Here is a 19232-nt window from a genome sequence, read left to right as displayed (position 1 = left end):
GATGATGGAAGTCGCATGATTTTTTTTCTCTATTTCTCGGCAATGAGGGTCTCAAAGCCCCTCCGTTACAGCCCACACCCAAATCTTGGTAAGAGGATCTTTAAAGCCCTTTTAAGACAATCTTTAACCTCTTTTTTGGTCCCTTTGAGACAGTCATATATTATGTGTATTTTGCATGAAACTTGAAAGGATTAAATGCATTTTACCATTGTGTGCTTATGGTTAAAATTATTTTACTTTTATGTATTTTAATTTTTTTTTAAAATCAGGTTATATATTTATGATTAAAATGAAAGTTTTAGTTCTTTTATCAACTATAATTGAGCTTCATGACTACTTTGATTATTTAGTAAAGTACAAAGGATAAACATGATATAGTATTTTGATTATTTTGACATCATTCAGTTAAGTTTAATAGAATACAGTTTTACTTTAATCATAAGTATACAAATTAATTTAAGTTTTTTTAAAATATAAAAGATAAATTAATTTTAAACATAACTATGTGGAGGTGATAAAATATATTTAATCCAAACTTATAAATATGTCACACACTTAAAAAATTTGAGCATTGACTTTTAAAATTCCAAAAACCTTAACGGGTCTGATTTCGAGCATACTAGGTTTAAACTCAAAACCCAAAACCCGATTAATAACTTGATAATATTGGTCACGTTTGGATCCGCTTGGTGAGTTGGATTCTAAGGCCTAAGCTGCAATCTGGATCACCAAGAAGGCAAGAACCGATCAAAAGCGAATTAGGATGAGGCTCTCAATATCCACCAACCAACCAAATCCAACCCATCCACCCACCAAACGTCTTTAACGGTCCATTCCTTTCTCTCTATCCTCTCTTGTCCTTCGCAACTCTCTACTCCACTCGAGATAAATTGAGAAAACATAAGAAGAGGATAAGAAGGAGAGCAAGGAGATAGCAATGGCTCTGAAACTGTGGGCTTCTTCTGCAGCCAATGCTCTTAGAGTGTCCTGCAATGGGGGAAGAACTCCTCTGCCTGCCTACACCATCTCCAGATGCTTCTCCAATGGTAACACTCTCCTCAGCTCTCTCTGTCTCTCTATCTCTCTCCACCATTTAGCTGGTTGATTATCTCAAGAAGTGGTGCAGAGTTACTTATCACTTAACTAAGAAGGGTTTTATCAGTGGTTTATTCACATATTTTTATCTTTGTTGCACCATATAGTGGTGCATTAGAGAAGAAGAAGAAGAAGAAAAGTGACTGAAAATTTAATCTAATATTGGAGTTATTCATAATGGTATTTAAGTGGGAGTTGTGTGTTCCAAGTTTCGTCAGGTCTATCTGTCATTTAATTATAAGAATCAGACCCACAATTTGAGCCTACTAGAAGTTCAGAAGATCTAATTAATCTCAGAAACTTTATCATCTGAAGCAATTGCAGTTCTAGGTCTGGTTCCCTTCAGCAAATTTCACAATGTTTTGTCTTTATAGCTTTTTCACAAAATCAGATATGAAGACTTCTATAAATTTCTCACACTCTTGCAGCAATTACTTTTCTGAATACTTTTGGAATCAAAATATTTGATACTTGTAACTCCTTTCTGTTTTCCTTGAATACTCTTTTATCATTAGCACCAATCTTTGTATGCTTGCAGTCATAGATGGCTTGAAGTATTGTTCCTCCCATGAGTGGGTGAAACATGATGGTTCTGTTGCTACCATTGGCATCACAGACCATGCCCAGGTAATAATCTCTTTATCGATAAATTCTTAACTTTTTACTACATGCTCCTGGAGTTCATCTAAGTTTCATAACTATGATAAGCTGGTATATGTCTCTGAGAAGCTTCTTAGGGAAGCTGATGAGATAAAACATTTAAGATTATTTGAAACAGAAAAAATCTTTCACTTTATAGAAACTCAAAACATTTGTGCTGAAACCAGTGATACAATTAAAAAACTAAAAAGACAATTAATTTGTTTCGGCAAAACCATTAAATCCCTCTCTTTAATGGACATGTGAAGATGAAGACTTGAACTCCTCCTATGACTTCTAAATAGCTTAGTGACATGTTATTTATCTCCTGGTTTTGCTAATGCTGTATATTATTCAGGAACATCTTGGAGAGGTTGTGTTCGTTGAGCTGCCGGAATCCGGTAAGGCTTTTTCACAAGGTGGAAGTTTTGGAGCAGTGGAGAGTGTGAAAGCTACAAGTGATGTTAATTCCCCTATCTCTGGTGAAGTCATTGAAGTCAATTCAAAGCTAACAGAAAACCCCGGGCTGGTAATTGAGCTAATGACACCCTCATCCTCTTCTTTTTAATCTTATCAAGAACCTCCTATTTTGACAATTCTGCAGACAGACTCCTACATTTTCAGGTATATTTGCAAAAGACAACCCTGTTTATCCAAAATAAATAACTTATATATGTTATTATTAGTAAGAATAACAATAATAATAATATATAATAGGAATTCTTTCTCAGCTATCGGCGAGGTAGTATTTTTTTTCTTCTTCTTGCAAATGTACTCGAAAAGACTAGACTTACATCTAGATATCAAGGGAGAAGATTTTCTTACGACAAGAATAAGTGAGGGTGATGATAAGTGCAGACTCTGATTTTTAATAAACAGCAACTCTAGGTGACAGTGATGAAATAAGAAATGAAGCTATACAAGTTATTTTTGAGGTAATTCTTATTACTAATGTCTTTGGTTAGATCAACTCAAGTCCATATGAAGATGGATGGATGATCAAGATCAAGCCCAGTAACCCATCAGAGCTGGACTCACTGATGGGATCAAAGGAGTACACCAAATTCTGCGAGGAAGAGGATGCTCACTAGAGAATACATAAGCATGTCTCCCTACTTCTGCTAACTCTTCTCTTGCTTCGTCTCAATGTTAAAGTCTATCAATCATCTCTAAGCAATAATATGTTCATGAGCACTTTCTTGTTGATGATTGGAGATCAAAGACAATTCTGTTAATTCTTTCTTGCCATCATGCTATGCTTGCTGTAGAAGCTGCTTGAATCTTTATGTAATGAAGCAAACTTTCCGTTCATAGTATTGATTATCTTGTTGGTATGGCTAGTGCTACATATATTAGTGAATTTTTTATGTTTGCGCATGCAATGATCACTTTATTCACCAGTTAAATACTATGTTGTCATATTCCTAATAAACATAGCAATGGTTGAGAATGCAATGAACATCCCACAGACAATTCTCATCCACCTTTTATTATGCCCCGAAAGACAACATTGAAGAACTTTACATTGTAGTTCAAACCTTCGTTATTCTTGCCATGCAGTTGTCTGAAGGGCGAGGATGAGGTAAGTACTTCACTGGACATTGCGGATTTAGTCTTGTGAGCCTGCACATGAACAAGTCATTGTCACATAATGTGTATTTATTCAATGAAAATTATCATATAACTGAAATCTGCATTGCATTCAACTATAGCATTTAGACAAAAGTGAATGTAGTAAGAATGCCTCACTTGTAACCAAGGATAAAATGGTGGAGGAAAACAGAGATCTCTAATTTTGCTAGGTCATTTCCGGGGCACAACCTGCTACCTCCTCCAAAGGGAAGAAAAGTTCCGGCTTTGGGTGGGGAACCCTGGCATAGATTTATCATACAAGTGCATTATTTTGTCTGAAAATAGCCAAAATAATGAAGAAACAGCATCTTGAGAAGTCAAGGAGAATTCGTTTATCTGACTTACATCCCATCTAGATGGGTTGAACTTCTTAGGATCAACGTAAACATCAGGATCCATGTGGACACTTCTGTACCAAAGCTGAACTCTCCAGCCCTTTGGTATGATGTAACCTATCATTGTTGAAGTAGATTGTCAATGTTTCTCATTCTTCCACAGATTAATTAAGGATTCATAATTTACTACCTTACTACTTCAATGAAACTAACCGTTCATGAAGACATCGCATGTCGCCTTACGGAAAGCCACAAATGAAATGTTAACTACACGCAGCGTCTCATCGATGATCTTCAGACAAACATAAATACTCTCTCAGACAAACTTCAAGGTTCAATGATGAGGTAACAAGTAATGTCAATCTGACTGACCTTTGAAAGATACTCCATTTTCCGTATCTCCTTAAGCGTTAGTCCCTTCTGCATAGGTGGCTTGCTCCTCCTAATTTCCTCTTGCTCCGCCTAAAGGCATTTAGCATGTTACTGTTAGTTCAAATTTTAAAGTACTAAGATCAGACATGGTGATCTATTTGATCCAAAAGAACCTGTGCTTTTTCGAATACTTCAGGGTGCTCTTGTAGGAAAACAGTTGCCCACATTGTAATATGGCCAGAAGACTCATGGCCAGCATTAAGGTACATAACCAGTATATCAATGATCTCCTCATCAGTTAACTTTCTACCTTTTTCATCTTTAGCCTCCATTAGACCATCCATCATGTCTTTTTCTGCTTCAGGTGCATCTCTTCTGCCTGTAACCCTTCTTTCATCAAGAACTGTTTGGAGAACTTCCACCAACTTTTTGCGAGCCTGTAATAGAAGATTATACTGACACTAAAGAGAGAGGTATTCAATAAACATGTCATAGATCCTAGTATGTGTTGTTTAAGGTATCCAAGGATGGTGAGTAGACTACTAGATACAATTCAAAACGTCGGAAATTTAAGGTGATACCTTAAGTGCCCTGTGGTAAGAAAAACCAGGCAAGTTGATGGCCATAGCCCTCATTCCATGGTTGAGATCGCTGTAAACTTTCTCCAGTGACTCCACTACATTATCATTCGCCTTGCTCAGAAATATTTTCATGATTATCCTAAACGTAAGCCTTCGAAGCTCTGTAAGGAACTCTATATCTCCCATTGTTGCCCATTTCTCTAGAGTGGATTCCACAGTGCTGTCAATGAACTGGAGATATGAATTAAGAGCCTCATGGCCATTGATAGGAGCTGCGGTCAGCCTCCTTAGACGCTTGTGTTCATCTTGGGATATGCCGATAAATGATTTCTTCCCAATGAGCTCCATGGTAGCTTTAGGCCAACCAGTCACAAAATGCTCATCATCCATCAACACTTGCTTGCATCCTTCTGGTGTTATAATTATTATGGTTGGACTTCCAAACATGAAGGATTTGTATATACCAGTTCGACCAAATCTACATGTAGCAAAGAAGATGTTTGAGACTAGGCCTTAAACTCATTCTCAAATTTGAAGTGCTAACAATAATGGCTAAAGAATGACTTCTCACTGGAATCATCTTTGGATCCTACTGTTACATACAAGAACAAGCACAATTACACTATGAAAAGTAGGACAAAAGGCAGAATAAAGTCACTCCACTAGTTCCTAGGTTCCCTGAGTAAGTCCATTAGCTGAGCATAGCACTAGCTATCAAAAGGTCCATTGGAGTCAGCAGAATGGACAAAGATTAACATCTGGGCCACTTCACAGACCCTCCTAGTACATTGCTTTACTGTTCCTGCTCCATTTCCCTTCTGTTTTCTTCAGCACAGTGTCAGGCAAAAGAAAGCCAACACAATAACTGCCAAAAGTTGAAAATAAAGATAATGTGGCAATCAATTCTCTCAAATATTGTCTCTTATCATCCATGCCATGGCTTGAAGTTTCAATTTCTGTTTCTATCCGGCTCCATCGAAAACAAAAAAAAAAAAAAACCAAATATTTTGGTTCTAGTTCTGTTCTTTTGGTGAATATATTTTTAATCTTATATTTCAATCCATAAACAAGATCTAATATATAAATTAGGTACGAGTTAGATTCAAAGTCAAATCCAAAAGATAGAACTGAAATACAAAACTTCACACCATCTCAGTTTCGGACAAAAATCCAAACTAAAGATACAGACAATCTTACAATTAGCAAGTGTAGAAAGTCGAAGATATGCTTGCAGAGATGCTAACTCATAAAGTCACTCACAATTACCAAAGTTGTGGCCTTGTGGAATATAAAATATAAAATAGTATAACTTTGTTGTATCTATGGGTTATGTATGAATCTCCAATGTCAACATTTCCAAAGGTCAGAGGGGGTCCCACAAGGTTTCTTTGCTTAACCTACGAACGACTTGATTACACAAGGCCCACATATAACCGGAAAAAAAATTAAAAAAAAAAAATATCACATTATAAGTGTGCCCACCACAAGATCCAAGAGGAATGAGGCATAACTTTAATAAAAGCATAGTGAATATTTTGTCAAAGATAACCTTAAATCCTTCTAGACGATTACGCACAGTTCTTAAAGCGTTTCTAATTTTCTTTTTTCTTTTTTTGGGTTGTATAATAGGTTAAACAACTGGGTTAATCCTGCACATTACATCATATACAATCGATTACATTTTTGTTTACTCTTTATATAGCTGGTAAGATGCATCCACCTCATGTCCTATCTCGACGGAGAGAAAGAGGGAAATATTATTTATATTTTCTCTCATTTGGATAGAAATCTTAATGAGAAAGTCGTCTTTTTTATTTCATTCCAAAAGTGAGAGAAAGAAAGAGAAAAATTAACCGTTTGATGAAGGAGTTGACGAAGGAATCAGGATCGTTTGATTTGAATGCCCGGAGAAAAGGCCACATGTTGCCGATGAAAGGCCAGCCCATGCTCCCCGGCGGCAGCCTGCTTCGCCTCTTCCTCCCGAGGCCCCATTCTTGCACCCATTCCTGCACCCACCTCGCCAACGCAGCAAAAACCACCACCGCAGCCGCCGCCGCCGCCGCCACAAACCCCCACACAGCCATCTCCCGGACCCCTCTCTCTCTCTAGATTTTTCTAGTCTCTTCCCCTGTGTAGTGTGAATAATCTCTATGTGGGTCTTCTTTAAATAAGAGAAGGGAATTCCAAAGGGTATGTATATATATATATATATACAGAGAGAGAGAGAGAGAGAGAGAGGAGGGAGGGAGTGAGTGGGTTACCATATTAAGGTAGGTGTGAGAAAGGTGGCCATTGGAGAGAGAGAGAGAGAGTGCTTGTCCTCTTGTAGTAACGTTTGATACTTTCTCAAGGGGGGGGGGGGGGGGTTTGTACAGTTACATTTCCGTTTCATTTCTTTCTAGTCTTGTTAGTCTTTCTCAAGGGGGGGTTTCCATACTTTGTCTCTCTCGTGATGATGTCTTTCCTTTGTCTCACTTAATTCTCCTCGTTATATAATTGTTAAGTTCTTTTTTTCAAGTCCAAAGGTACAGGTGAAGATAATTTTCTATTAAAACAATCATATAAATCCATTTTTCTTTATCTAATGGTTGTGAGACAAAGGAGTATTTTGTTCCTTTTATATTAGACGTAATGTGGAAGGGTAAATTGTATCTTTTATTTCTTTCCTTATCTTAGGGAGAGATAGAAAATATCAAATATATCATTTTAAGAAGGATATATATATTGATGGGGGTAGAAAGAGTGTCAGGATTGCTTAGGTAGGGCTTTAAAGTCCTCTTTATTTTATTTTTTTCCTTATACAAAAGAGTTTATTTATTTATTTTGCTTTATGTTGTTTTCTCTCTCTCTCTCTCTCTCTCTCTCTCTCTCTCTCTCCCAGTCACTTTACCTTAGTGGCTAGAGAAGAGGAGGGGGCTTCTCCCTTTATCTCTTCTCTTCTTTCTCTATTTCCCTCTCTTTTCCTCCCTTTTGTTCTCAGTTGTTGTTGCATGTCACTCTTTTCAACTATCATAACCCCTCTAAACACCACAGCAGTCTGTAGACACCTCCAGTTTGGGCTTGATGCAGTATATTTTCTAATGCGATTATTTTTTTTACCGAGGGGCTTATTTAAATTGAGCGAAAAACATATGGAATATCGGGCTATCAGATTCAAATATCGGATATATTTTTATTCAATTTCTGATGATATAATTATTGAAATCTATATATGGTTAGTAATTATATGCAAAGCTAGAGAGGGATACAAATTCATTAAAATCTTAAAATAAAACTAAAATGGATTTATTGAGAAGAGAAATTTTTAAATAACACCCTATTATATAACACTCTAGTCTAGTTGCTTTGATTAACTATCTACTTAACTCTAAGACTTTTAGCTTCACAATTGAAATATCAAAATACTCTTTGTGCAAAATGTTCTTAAAAGAAGTTTGGATTTTATAGTGACATTTTTTATAACATTATTTTGGAAGTTAAATGAAAGGGAAAACAAATAGAAGACGAGAGTATTTTAGGTATTTTAAAAGATAAACTTAGTGGCCCTAACGAAAAATTCTAAAAATATATTATTTTGTTAGAGATTAGTCAATTTAAGTTAATCCAAAATGTTATATGAAAAATTATAATCCAAAAGACAGGCTGCTAATTACAAAATCACTAAATTTTATTTGCAAACTTCTCATCAAACAGTAACAATGGTGCAACCCTAATTTAAGCATGCCACAATCACAAAATATAGGAAGTTGGTGTAAACCTTAGATTGAAGAGGATTTTAATTACCCTTTTACTTGGAAGTGGATGATGACACATGCCAAACTATATATATCTTTTGATCCATGCAAACAGTAAGAAAAAGTGGGAGCTTGGAGTGGAGGAATTGGGTCAAGTGTCCTTTTTCAAGACTTTTGCAGACTTTTATTTGTTTATACTAGCCAAATTTATTTTATCACATAATTAGATGAGTTAAAAATTCGATAAATAAAATAATAATTTAAAATATAAGTCTTTCTGGGTGAAATTTAAAAACTGCTAAGAAAAAAAAATATATAATATATTTGAAAGTAATTGAACCAAAAAAAGATTTATATGTAAATATTTTCTTAAGTCATTGATACATTTAGAAATTATTTTCTATCATTAAGTCATTCATTTCTGTCATGTCTCATAAAAGGTAGTACACTTTGAGATAGGGTTACCAAATGCTCCCCTTAATAACACTATCAAGCTCACTTTGGACCCAATTGTTTTTACCTCACTAAAATTCTCATAAGCTTAAGAGTTTTGAATTATATGTTTTTGAAAATATTAGTTGTACATTAAAGTTCTTTTTATTTCACTTCTTATTTTATTTAGGATGTTTACATAATTGAAACTGAAGACTTTTAAAATATTATAATTATCACTATAATTTTTAATACATCATAATTGCCATTGTGCTATTTTAGAAATCATATTGTATTAACTAAAGCTAACTAATCATGCTTAAAAACACAACTTAGGCCTTAAAAAAATATCTTACCATTTTATAAACTATTAAAAATAATTTAGATTCTATCAAATATTATATCTAATACCATAGTATACCAAAATATATCTCATTTTATTTGAGATAAAAATTATTGGTAAATATTTTATACCTTAAATTTAAAAAATTAGGATATTTTAGTCATTTATATGTGTTTATTAAATTTAATAATAATCTGTTAAAAATATTCTGTTAAAAGTTAATTATAATGATAATTCTAAAAGAGTCAAATATTTTAATGATAATTATGATATTTTAAAAAAAATTAATGGCAATTATATACAAATCTCTATATATTAATAGTATTCTTTTGCTCAAGCTTAGATTAGGTTAGTGGGCTTGAAATTGGGCTCGATTTTCTGCTTCATGTCTTTTCTTTTTATGTTGAGCAATGAGGATAAGATTGCATACGTCTCATTAGTTCTAATTTATACCAATAAAAATTAAGCCTTATAGGCCAATAGAAAATAAAACAGTTGGACACTAGTCTGAAGACAAATCCATATGGTTGAAAAATACGAACCAAAGTGATTTAATTATGTAATTTAGGAAAATGACAACTTTAATATGTACGATCAAAGAAAATAAGAAGAAGAGTTCACTAATCACAAGTTAGCTCATTGACAAGAGAAGGATTAGGAAAATAATTCAATTGCGTAACAGAGCAGTGCACTGCTCTTTGGCCTAGTTTAGCTCACACAAATGGAGTAACTGGGATGGAAGGAGCTCATAGTAACAGTAAGAGTTTGGAGACAACTCCTCTGTTTTAAATATCATTTAGTTAGGCAGGAAGAACAAGTCGAGAGAAAGAGTTAAAGATCGTGATACTTTGTTTTTTTCTTCTTCTTTGTTTGTATCATGACATGAACTGTAGATTGGGTGAAAGAAATTTGAGCACATTGCCACATTGGTCATCCACAGCTAATAATGATAGCTACTAAACCCTTGACTCATTGATTCACAAACAAATGATTTTAGACAGAAGCCCTTCTTAGTCTTGTTGAACCTTTACTGAGTAGATGAAAAGATTCGACCCAAACTAATAAAATTCTAACTTAATTTTGAATTCTATGTTGAAAGATATAAGGCAAATAAATTTTTTTTTTTGTTAAATTTATAGTTTGCCTCATGACGGCCTAAAATGGCATAACGTCTATTAATTCTCTTCATGTTTTTCATATTTCTGCAAAGTTTCGTCTAATTAATTGTCTTCATGTTTTTCATATTTCTACAAAGTTTCGACTAATTAATTGTCTTCATGTTTTTCATATTTCTACAAAGTTTCGACTAATTAATTGTCTTCATGTTTTTCATATTTCTACAAAGTTTCGTCTAATTCTGAGTTGGTTGCATCATTTCTTCGTTTTCTAATCAAAATTGAATTCTAACACCGGTTCGAGTCCAATTTCGAACACCATCACCGTCAATATCTCTGTCGTCGTTGCAACCTCTTCAAGCTCTTACGACAAGAGCCATTAATAGTGATCAAACAGATAAAAAAAGTCAAGCTAATAGTCTTCCTGAAACAAACTCAAGCCAATTTTTAGCTGGCCTCCTGGACTACTCATGAGAAATTGGGGTGCCAAGCTTTGAAATACAAAGGTAAAAGTGGTACTATCTGAGGATAATACTAAATAGTTGGTGAAAGAGACAAGAACGCACACAGCAGTGCTTGATCACAGCCAGTGAAACAAAATGTACATCTTGTTCAATGCACCTCAGAAAGAATACAACAGCAGTCTTAATCAATCCTACCTTTGTGTTTCAGTAGTGGAATCTGACACTGAAATAGTGTAACACATTGCTTTCATGCTTACTAGCTTCTGAGTTGGAGAGATTGGAGTTTTGAATATTAAACACCACTGTTGTTGGACTTACCCTTGTTCTTTTTTTCTCTTTCCTACTTATCACAGCAAAGCATCTTCTGTTGTAGTTGATAAGTCTTAAATCAGATTGAATACGAGCTGTTGCTTCTCTGATAACCACTCAAGCTTGATGATTTCCTTCTTAGAATTTCTCTTTAAATAAGGATCACTTCTTGAATCGTCAGCAATTAGATTTTTTTTTAATCATTATCATTTGTTTAATTATAGCATATTCAGCATAAAAAAGGTGAATATCTCTTGTCGCCGCCACTGAAATTGTTAAAAGACATAGTATATACATTATTGATCTATCACCTAATAATTTAAGTTTTTGGGCCATCTAATATAATTTTGCACTTCAATAAACAAGGGATTTCTTATCCTTCGTCTAATTCTAGCATCAATTGCCAATTCAGCATCAAAAAGTGAATATCCCCTGTCTACTATATTTCACATATGAGATATTTTTCTCACTTGGGAACACAATGGGATTTTCTTTTTTCCACGTGAAAGAAGAGGATTTTTTTTAGGTGGTGTTTGATAGAGACATCTTCAGCAGTGCATGATTTCAACCTTTTCTCTCTATTTAATCAGCTTAAATCTGAACCATTCAATCTCTCTTCTCATGTCTATAAATCCAATACCACCCTCCTCTCTTCCCTTCATCTGTTCCAACTCCCAAACTCTAGCTATAATGGTTAGCATAGCTTATGTTAGATTATTCTCATGAGCATTTAAACATCTTATATTCTGTATTAAAATTAATAGAGCATGCATAATAAGAGTCTTGTTGGTGTTGGTTATAACTGCAGGAGAAGGATCAAGGAAGAATAGAGGTCGGTGAGATGAAGGCTGGAAGAGCTTCTTCCATTACTAATGGATATGAGTGCAGAGATGAAGAAGAGTGTTGCAGTTACACGATGGATGGGTCTGTGGACTTCAGAGGTAGACCTGCAGCTAAAGCCAAGACTGGTGGGTGGGTGACTGGAAGTATATTGCTAGGTAAAACTCATCTATCCTCCATTCGATAACCATTCTGTATCTCATCAGTGTACAAAAATTCAGAAAACTCATCTCAATTCTTAAAAGCTAACCAAAATATTCGATCGCCGAGACCAAAAAAAAAAAAAAAAAAGATCTTATCTCTACCTAACAAAGAAGATTCTGATCAAATAATCTTAATATTTGTATCAAAAGAATAGAGTAGACTGCCATTGAGTCTTATGTTTCTACAGTTAACCAGGGATTGGCGACTCTCGCATTCTTTGGAGTTGGCGTGAACTTGGTATTGTTTCTAACCAGAGTTGTGCGGCAGAGCAATGCAGATGCGGCAAACACTGTGAGCAAATGGACAGGCACTGTCTACATCTTCTCCCTCGTTGGTGCCTTCCTCAGTGATTGCTACTGGGGGAGATACAAGACTTGTGCTATCTTCCAGCTCATCTTTGTACTTGTGAGTCATCCATCTTACTCAGTCAGACTGCTTGCCTTCTTCTCGCTTTGTAATTACATGGGTTAAATAGTCTTTCACCATTGTAATTTGGACGAAGATTATTTTTTTTACTAAATTGCAACACACTTGTTCCTCATCAACGACAGGGTTTGGTGCTGCTCTCCTTGGCTACCCACTTCTTCCTCATCAACTCCTCCGGCTGCGGCGATCGGAGCACCCCCTGCAGGCCCCACTCGGACATGGAGCTCGGGATCTTCTACATCTCAATATACCTCATTGCCCTTGGGAATGGAGGGTACCAGCCCAACGTGGCCACCTTGGGAGCCGACCAGTTCGACGAAGACGACTCCAAGGAGGCGCACTCCAAGGTCTCCTTCTTTAGCTACTTCTACTTGGCCCTCAACTTGGGCTCCCTCTTCTCCAACACCTTCTTGGACTACTTCGAGGACGAGGGCCTCTGGGCCTTCGCCTTCTGGGCCTCCGCCGGCTCCGCCATATTGGGCCTCGCCCTCTTCCTCGCCGGGGCCCGCAGGTACAGGCGCTTCCAGCCGACGGGCAACCCGCTCTCGCGGGCGTGCCAGGTCATCGTCGCCGCCGCGGGGAAACGGAGGGTCCAGATGACGCCAGGTGGCGACGATCTGTACGAAGAAGATGGGAAGGAGGTTGTGATGGCTAATGGCAGCAGGAAGATGCTTCATACTGAGGGACTCAAGTAAGTCCTCTGCTCCACTCTATTACTGTACTTTCTTTTTCTAGTGGCAATTATGTAAAATTTCCCTTTCCAAATATGAAATTTAGAAGTCTTTATGCATAAATAAAATATTTTTGGAGAGCTATTACATGCAAAAAACAAAACAGACCTTTTTTTTTAAAATTTTTATTTATAATGATGATAATTGATTTTAAATTTGCAAGGTTCTTGGACCGAGCTGCACTAATCGAACACGGCGTTGACTCCGTCCCTCCTTCTAACCCGTGGCGTCTCTGCACCATCACCCAGGTAGAAGAGCTCAAATGCGTCCTCCGCCTCCTCCCCATCTGGCTCACCACCATCCTCTACTCCGTCGTCTTCGCCCAGATGACCTCCCTCTTCGTCGAGCAAGGCGCCGCCATGAACACCTCCCTCTCCTCCTTCCACATCCCCCCCGCCTCCATGTCATCCTTCGACATCCTCTCCGTCGCCGCCTTCCTCTTCCTCTACCGCCGCCTCATCGCCCCCGTCATCTCCCTCACCCAACTCCAACGCATGGGCCTCGGCCTCGCCATCGCCGTCGCCGCCATGCTCGCCGCCGGGGCCGTCGAACACTTCAGACTCCGGGACAACTCGATAAACATCCTGTGGCAAATCCCACAGTACGTCCTAATCGGCGCTTCCGAGGTGTTCATGTACGTGGGTCAGTTGGAGTTCTTCAACAAGGAGGTGCCGAGTGGATTGAAGAGCTTCGGCAGCGCACTTTGCATGGCGTCTATCTCCATGGGGAACTACGTCAGCAGCGTGCTGGTGACGATGGTGATGGAGATCACCTCGGCCGGCGGCCGGCCAGGTTGGATTCCAGATGACCTCGACGAAGGGCACATGGATTGGTTCTTCTTCCTCCTTGCGGTCCTCACGAGCGTGGATTTAGTGGCGTTTGTGGTTTGTGCGAGGTGGTATGAAGGAAGCAAGGTGGAGGAGAGCTCTAGTGCTTGATTTTATGTATTAATTTGGATGTATGATAGGAAGTCATGAGTACAAATTTTTGTATTAACTTCAGCCTTACTTTGACCTGTTGTCGTTGGTTTGTCGCTTGAGGCTTAGCATATTTTGTGGCATATATATATATATATATTTGGAAGGTTTTGACTATATATTCAATTTCTATATTAGAAAGGATTAATTTCTATTCATAATCGGATTAATAAGAAAATTTGCACATAAAATATTGGCATAAACACAACTTTATTCACTCAGAGGTAGAAGAAGAGTTAAGACAGAAATAGTAATTTTGTGTGATTCTTATTAGAATCAGTTATCATAATGTATTGGTGATTGCTAAAGCAATCACAGAAAGTTGCTGGGAATCGCTGTTCTCCTTCGTTATCGGCGACTGTATTCCTTCCTCCGAGAATGCATTTTCGCAGTCTCCCGGTGCATCAAAAGCCGAGCTGAGGTAAGTCTTAGCATCCGAATAGCGACCGGTCCGGATAGCACTTATCGAGTCGGATAAGTTAGGAATCATATCCGAGTATAAATCTAAGCAGGTGCCCAAGCTGTTCTTCAACTTGGATTCCACTGCCTTGTTTAACAGTTCTTGAACTCTCGACTTAGTGCTCGTCGCATTCTTCGATGCCAGCTCGGCGGCGATGACGGCTAATCCTTTCTTGTCGGCCGACCCGCTCCCCGGATCAGCTTGAAGTGACGTCACACAGAAGTCAAAGTTGATGTTAGGACTAGAAGAAGCCGCAGCTCTGCAGACATCTTCGACGTCGGAGGCTCCGACAAAGAGGAGTTGGTGGTGGTCAAGAAGGACGACCGCCAAGAAGAGAACAGGAAGGGAAGAGAACCTCATGGTCATAAGGACTGCTAGAAGAGAATATTTCACAACAAAATTATATAGTAGGATGGAGCTCCTATTCTGAGAACTCCTTCCTATTAGTGGACGCTTTTCGTTTTGGAAAGCAATAAATAGTATATGAGAGAAATAGAGAGAGACTGTAGGAGGAGATCAATTTTGGTCATGAAAGAATTGAAGACGTTAAAGAGTTGCCAAATTAAGAGGATTTGAGTAGATTTGGAACAATTATTTATAACATATATTCCCTAATTTTATATATATATATATATATATATATATTGTATAGTTAAAATTCGTATTATTAATAATAAGTGGTATAATAGGAAAATAGAATAGATTGAAATTAATTCCTACTTATTTTCAAACAATAAAGTTAGATAGAATTTGAAATTCGTTGCTCTACTCTCAAATCTTTACCGAGTAATGTTATGAGTACAAGCACTTTACAAACGAGATAGCGTGGTATGAGATAGAAAGAAAAATGCTACTTTTAATTGTGTGCTTTATCTTCTCAAAACTCTTTGTTTTTATTGTTACATTTCATGCTATTTTTTTTTCGAAGACTAAGGGAGTGTGATTTTAAACTGATTTCAAATTAGTTTTCCTACATCCTTTATTTATTGCAGCAAATAATTTGGCAGCCAATCACGTACCAACAAATATCAATGTCATGGATTCTTTTTATGCTGCTAATTTGGCAAGCAATCAACTATTTAATTGCACACCAAAAAAATAAATGCTAGAATTTAATTGAATCATAGAGTTGTTCTCTTCTGAGGAAATTGGTATGAAATGAGAAGGAAATAGTTCTTAATAAAGATGAAGTACAACTGGACAAACCATTATATTAGATCTCATGATATGTATTTGTTATCCAGAAACAAAGAATTCAATACCAACAATTAAAGCCGGATACATAAAGCTTTTATCACACACACACAAAAAAAATATATAACATCAACTCTGCTTCCCTTTTTTTTTTTTTTTTTTTTTTTTGATTTTTGGAGGAAGAAAACTTGGCAGAAGAGAGTATTCGATCAAACACGTACAGAATATCCATAAGGAATTAAAAGAAGAATTCTTCACACAACACTGATTGAAACAAATATAGCTTGCAGGCCTGCATGTCAGAAGTAAAATTAGCATAATTTTAGGCAGATAAATAAGGATAAAAGTTGAAGAGAGTGAGAATTTATCGAGGAGGAAGAAATGGAGGGGAAAAGAGTAGAAGATCACTTACAAAGTGGATGATCATAATTCATAGTCCATAGATGAGGAGAAGGCCCAAGAACTCATTCAATCACAAAGACAGATCGACGGCACATGTCGAATGCTATGCTTTGCTACGTTGCCCATGCGAGCTAGCTTGACTTCTTGGAGTGTTTTGATATGTTGCAGTCCTTCTGGTAGCTTCTTTAGCCTCCTGCATCCATCAATGGCTAAGTTTGTGAGGCTGCACATTGCTCCTATGCCAACCTTCCAGTCCTCTAACTTCTCCAATCTGCGAAGAATCAATTGCTGAAGCTGAGGAAATCCGCCCCTAAAACAGCACATTGACTTGCCGTCATACGACCCGCGGTCTAATGTCAGAAGCCTAAGATTCGGTAGCTTCTCAAGCGTCGGCATTGGGTCCTTCTGCAAGTGAGAATCTTCCAATGTGAGCTTGATCAGGCCCTGTGGGAATGCAGAAGTTGAAGGGAGCTGTTGGTGTTCAGGTAATTTCCCGCAAAGTTTAAATTTACGGAGGGCGGGAAAGACTGTGAAGGCCTCCATTTGAATAAATCCTCCTTCACAGTTTAGTGAGAAGGAGACAAGTGAACGCTGCTTCTCAAACGGATTAAACATCACTGGCTCATTGATTGTGATCTGCAATCTTCTGAGATTGGTTAGCTTCGCCAATTGCCGCCCCATCTCCTTTCCTCCTCTCACATGAATCAAACAGTGCAAATTCTTTAAACTTGTGATATCATCTTCGGTGTTTATCGTTGCATTCATATCAAGTGTTTGGAGATTTCGAAGGTTTCTCAAGGATGGTACGCTTTTTATGCCGGTACTCGATCGGACAATCCATCTGAGGTACCTAAGGTGGATCATGCTAGTGATCTCAGATGGCAAAGTCGTAAGCCTCCTATCGCCCTCGACATCGATCACTCTCAGTAACTTGAGTCCATTCATATAGTGGCCTAGTCGATGTTCCAACCGCGATAAACCGAAGCCCATGATCGTTCGCAACTTAGGTGTCCTCAGGTTCACACTTCTGTGATCGATGTATCCATCAGGAATGCCATTGTGGAAAGCCAGACGACGTGTGGCCACCGCTAGTGAAGGAGATGGCTGTTTGCTTGCAGTAGGCATTGCGACATCAAGAAAGGTATTCTCTTTAGCTTCTGCAATGCAGAAGCCGCGGAGTAAGTCGTGCATTTGAATCCTCGAAGCCCTGCCGTCGTACTTCCTTTCAATTACTTGAATCAAACGCCTTCGAATCAGCTCTTCAAGGAACAAGTCAGCTACTTCTTCTCTTGCTTGCCTTCCTCTCTCTGGTATGAGGCCTTCTGCCACCCACAATCTGGTTAAATGTCCAGCTCTGATCTCATTGTCTTCAGGAAATGAAGCTAAATATAAAAGACAGGATTTCAGGTCATAAGGAAGATCTTCATAGCTGAAACTAATTATGTCATTGCATTCTTTGCTCTTATTTGAGGAGTACAATCTCAACTTATTTAAGACTTGAGACCATACATGATAGTTCTTCTCCTTGGTTGATAAAAGGCCTCCAAATACTACCAAAGATAACGGTAAACCCCCACATTTTTCTAAAAGCTTTTCGCCTACTTCTTCGAGATCGTCTTGAAATGTTTGCACATTATCGGTTGGATATATCTTCTTCAGAAATAGCATTCTTCTTTCAGTCTGATCCAAGTACCGCAATTCGAGGGGATTAGTATTCAGGTATGCGGTTCTCGCTACCTCCATCGATCGTGTGGTGATGATCACTCTGCTACCGTTCTCAGTAGCTAGAAAAGCTGTTCGAATTCTCTCCCATAATTCCTTCCTCCATACATCATCCATAATTATCAGACACCTTCCTTTGGCCTTTATTAGTTCATGTAGACACCACTTCATTTCTTCTTCATTCCAAGCAAAGTTACATTGATCTTCTTTTATTTCATATATAATCCTCTTTGATCGTTCAGACAAGGATTCAGCCTTAATTTTCTTCAGGTTGGCTGTAAGTTCTTTTATAGTCCTCTTTAAGAGATCAATCACTGTATAATTTTCAGCGATTGAAAGCCAAGCACGAGCACGAAACTGCTCTTCGATGACGACACTATTATAGACCATTTTAGCAACAGTGGTCTTGCCAAGGCCACCGATACCGACGATTGAAACAACATGTAATTGATCCACTGGATCTAGTAACTGTTGAATTATCATCCTCCTTTCTTCTTCAAATCCAACGACATAATTATCGTCATAACAACAGGCTATGTTATTATTTACAAAGCTACTCTGAATCCCTCCAAGACTAACAAGTCCATATGCTAATCTTTGAGTCATTAACTCATTAATTCTTCGCTCTATACCATCAATCTTCCTACAAATACCACAACGAGCGTTTGCAGAATTAAAGGTGAGGGGGAACCTGTCGATTCGGAGCAAGAAGTTGTCGATCACGTCCTCCGTCTCGTAAGCGACATCTCTGATGTCCTTCAGCCAATGCTTCACCTTCTCATCTTTCTTCTGCTTGGAGTCTGCATCCTTCAAGAAGCACAGAAGCCCCCTGAGCTCTCTCTCAATCCACTGGAATTCTTCTTGCACTCCTTGCAACAAAACAGCTTCTTGAAAGAGGTAGTCTCTAAGTTTATTCACCACATAAGAAATAACAGGTTCAACCATCTTGATTGCTCTCTTAGCTCTCACTCTATGCTCAAATTTGCTGTTTAAGGTGGTGGCATCTTAGATAACTACACAATTGAGAGAAACTGAGAACATAGAAGGAATCCACCATTAGTAAAGTATATTAACAACATGGTGAGCATGTTTGGATTGACTAAGACTAAGTATCAGATGTTATGCTTGCACATCTTTACAACCATATCTCTGCTAGTTGTGCACTGGACCCAGTTGTATGATTGAGACAGCATCAGACCAAACTTCTGGATAATTTGGAGTTCTT

General features: G+C 37.7%; 5 protein-coding genes across 5 annotated transcripts; 2 read left to right on the top strand and 3 right to left on the bottom strand.

Moving 5' to 3' along the window:
* Nucleotides 1-691: 691 nt before the first annotated feature.
* Nucleotides 692-3045, top strand: LOC140787994 (glycine cleavage system H protein, mitochondrial). The gene is made up of 4 exons (XM_073137067.1): nucleotides 692-1046; nucleotides 1634-1722; nucleotides 2093-2263; nucleotides 2700-3045. The coding sequence occupies exons 1-4, from the start codon at nucleotides 938-940 to the stop codon at nucleotides 2823-2825; spliced, it is 495 nt and encodes a 164-aa protein (XP_072993168.1). The 5' UTR covers nucleotides 692-937; the 3' UTR covers nucleotides 2826-3045.
* Nucleotides 3046-3116: 71 nt separating this feature from the next.
* LOC140787993 (ent-kaurenoic acid oxidase-like) lies at nucleotides 3117-6823 on the bottom strand. Its single transcript, XM_073137066.1, has 8 exons — nucleotides 6509-6823; nucleotides 4655-5132; nucleotides 4247-4510; nucleotides 4074-4163; nucleotides 3915-3993; nucleotides 3712-3818; nucleotides 3484-3605; nucleotides 3117-3357 (listed from the first exon to the last, which is right to left on the bottom strand). The coding sequence occupies exons 1-8, from the start codon at nucleotides 6736-6738 to the stop codon at nucleotides 3267-3269; spliced, it is 1461 nt and encodes a 486-aa protein (XP_072993167.1). The 5' UTR covers nucleotides 6739-6823; the 3' UTR covers nucleotides 3117-3266.
* A 4857-nt stretch (nucleotides 6824-11680) lies between these two features.
* On the top strand, nucleotides 11681-14348 carry LOC140789070 (protein NRT1/ PTR FAMILY 7.3-like). Its single transcript, XM_073138669.1, has 5 exons — nucleotides 11681-11744; nucleotides 11860-12049; nucleotides 12283-12500; nucleotides 12647-13212; nucleotides 13416-14348. The coding sequence occupies exons 1-5, from the start codon at nucleotides 11742-11744 to the stop codon at nucleotides 14188-14190; spliced, it is 1752 nt and encodes a 583-aa protein (XP_072994770.1). The 5' UTR covers nucleotides 11681-11741; the 3' UTR covers nucleotides 14191-14348.
* A 164-nt stretch (nucleotides 14349-14512) lies between these two features.
* On the bottom strand, nucleotides 14513-15049 carry LOC140788409 (putative invertase inhibitor). The gene has a single exon (XM_073137655.1). It carries the CDS (start codon nucleotides 15047-15049, stop codon nucleotides 14513-14515), a length of 537 nt encoding a protein of 178 aa, XP_072993756.1.
* Nucleotides 15050-15875: 826 nt separating this feature from the next.
* LOC140789322 (probable disease resistance RPP8-like protein 2) lies at nucleotides 15876-18998 on the bottom strand. The gene is made up of 2 exons (XM_073138984.1): nucleotides 16296-18998; nucleotides 15876-16175 (listed from the first exon to the last, which is right to left on the bottom strand). Exon 1 carries the CDS (start codon nucleotides 18950-18952, stop codon nucleotides 16352-16354), a length of 2601 nt encoding a protein of 866 aa, XP_072995085.1. The 5' UTR covers nucleotides 18953-18998; the 3' UTR covers nucleotides 15876-16175; nucleotides 16296-16351.
* Nucleotides 18999-19232: the final 234 nt, after the last annotated feature.

The sequence above is a fragment of the Typha latifolia genome, chromosome 5 (genome assembly GCF_019914945.1).
Source record: "Typha latifolia isolate L0001 chromosome 5, TyphaL0001v2, whole genome shotgun sequence".
NCBI classification, from domain to species: domain Eukaryota; kingdom Viridiplantae; phylum Streptophyta; class Magnoliopsida; order Poales; family Typhaceae; genus Typha; species Typha latifolia.
This window is presented reverse-complemented; position numbering and strand designations above follow the sequence as displayed.

Excerpts from the sequence above, each read along its gene's own strand:
- LOC140788409 (XM_073137655.1), bottom strand. The coding sequence starts at position 15,049 with ATGAGGTTCTCTTCCCTTCCTGTTCTCTTCTTGGCGGTCGTCCTTCTT.
- LOC140787993 (XM_073137066.1), bottom strand. The coding sequence starts at position 6,738 with ATGGCTGTGTGGGGGTTTGTGGCGGCGGCGGCGGCGGCTGCGGTGGTG. Across the intron at positions 4,164-4,246 it reads AAGTATTCGAAAAAGCACAG|GCGGAGCAAGAGGAAATTAG; the intron begins GTTCTTTTGGAT and ends AAATGCCTTTAG. Across the intron at positions 3,606-3,711 it reads TCAACCCATCTAGATGGGAT|GGTTCCCCACCCAAAGCCGG; the intron begins GTAAGTCAGATA and ends AATCTATGCCAG.
- LOC140787994 (XM_073137067.1), top strand. The coding sequence starts at position 938 with ATGGCTCTGAAACTGTGGGCTTCTTCTGCAGCCAATGCTCTTAGAGTG. Across the intron at positions 1,723-2,092 it reads GCATCACAGACCATGCCCAG|GAACATCTTGGAGAGGTTGT; the intron begins GTAATAATCTCT and ends TATATTATTCAG. Across the intron at positions 2,264-2,699 it reads TAACAGAAAACCCCGGGCTG|ATCAACTCAAGTCCATATGA; the intron begins GTAATTGAGCTA and ends GTCTTTGGTTAG.
- LOC140789070 (XM_073138669.1), top strand. Across the intron at positions 12,050-12,282 it reads GACTGGAAGTATATTGCTAG|TTAACCAGGGATTGGCGACT; the intron begins GTAAAACTCATC and ends ATGTTTCTACAG. Across the intron at positions 13,213-13,415 it reads CTTCATACTGAGGGACTCAA|GTTCTTGGACCGAGCTGCAC; the intron begins GTAAGTCCTCTG and ends TAAATTTGCAAG.
- LOC140789322 (XM_073138984.1), bottom strand. The coding sequence starts at position 18,952 with ATGGTTGAACCTGTTATTTCTTATGTGGTGAATAAACTTAGAGACTAC.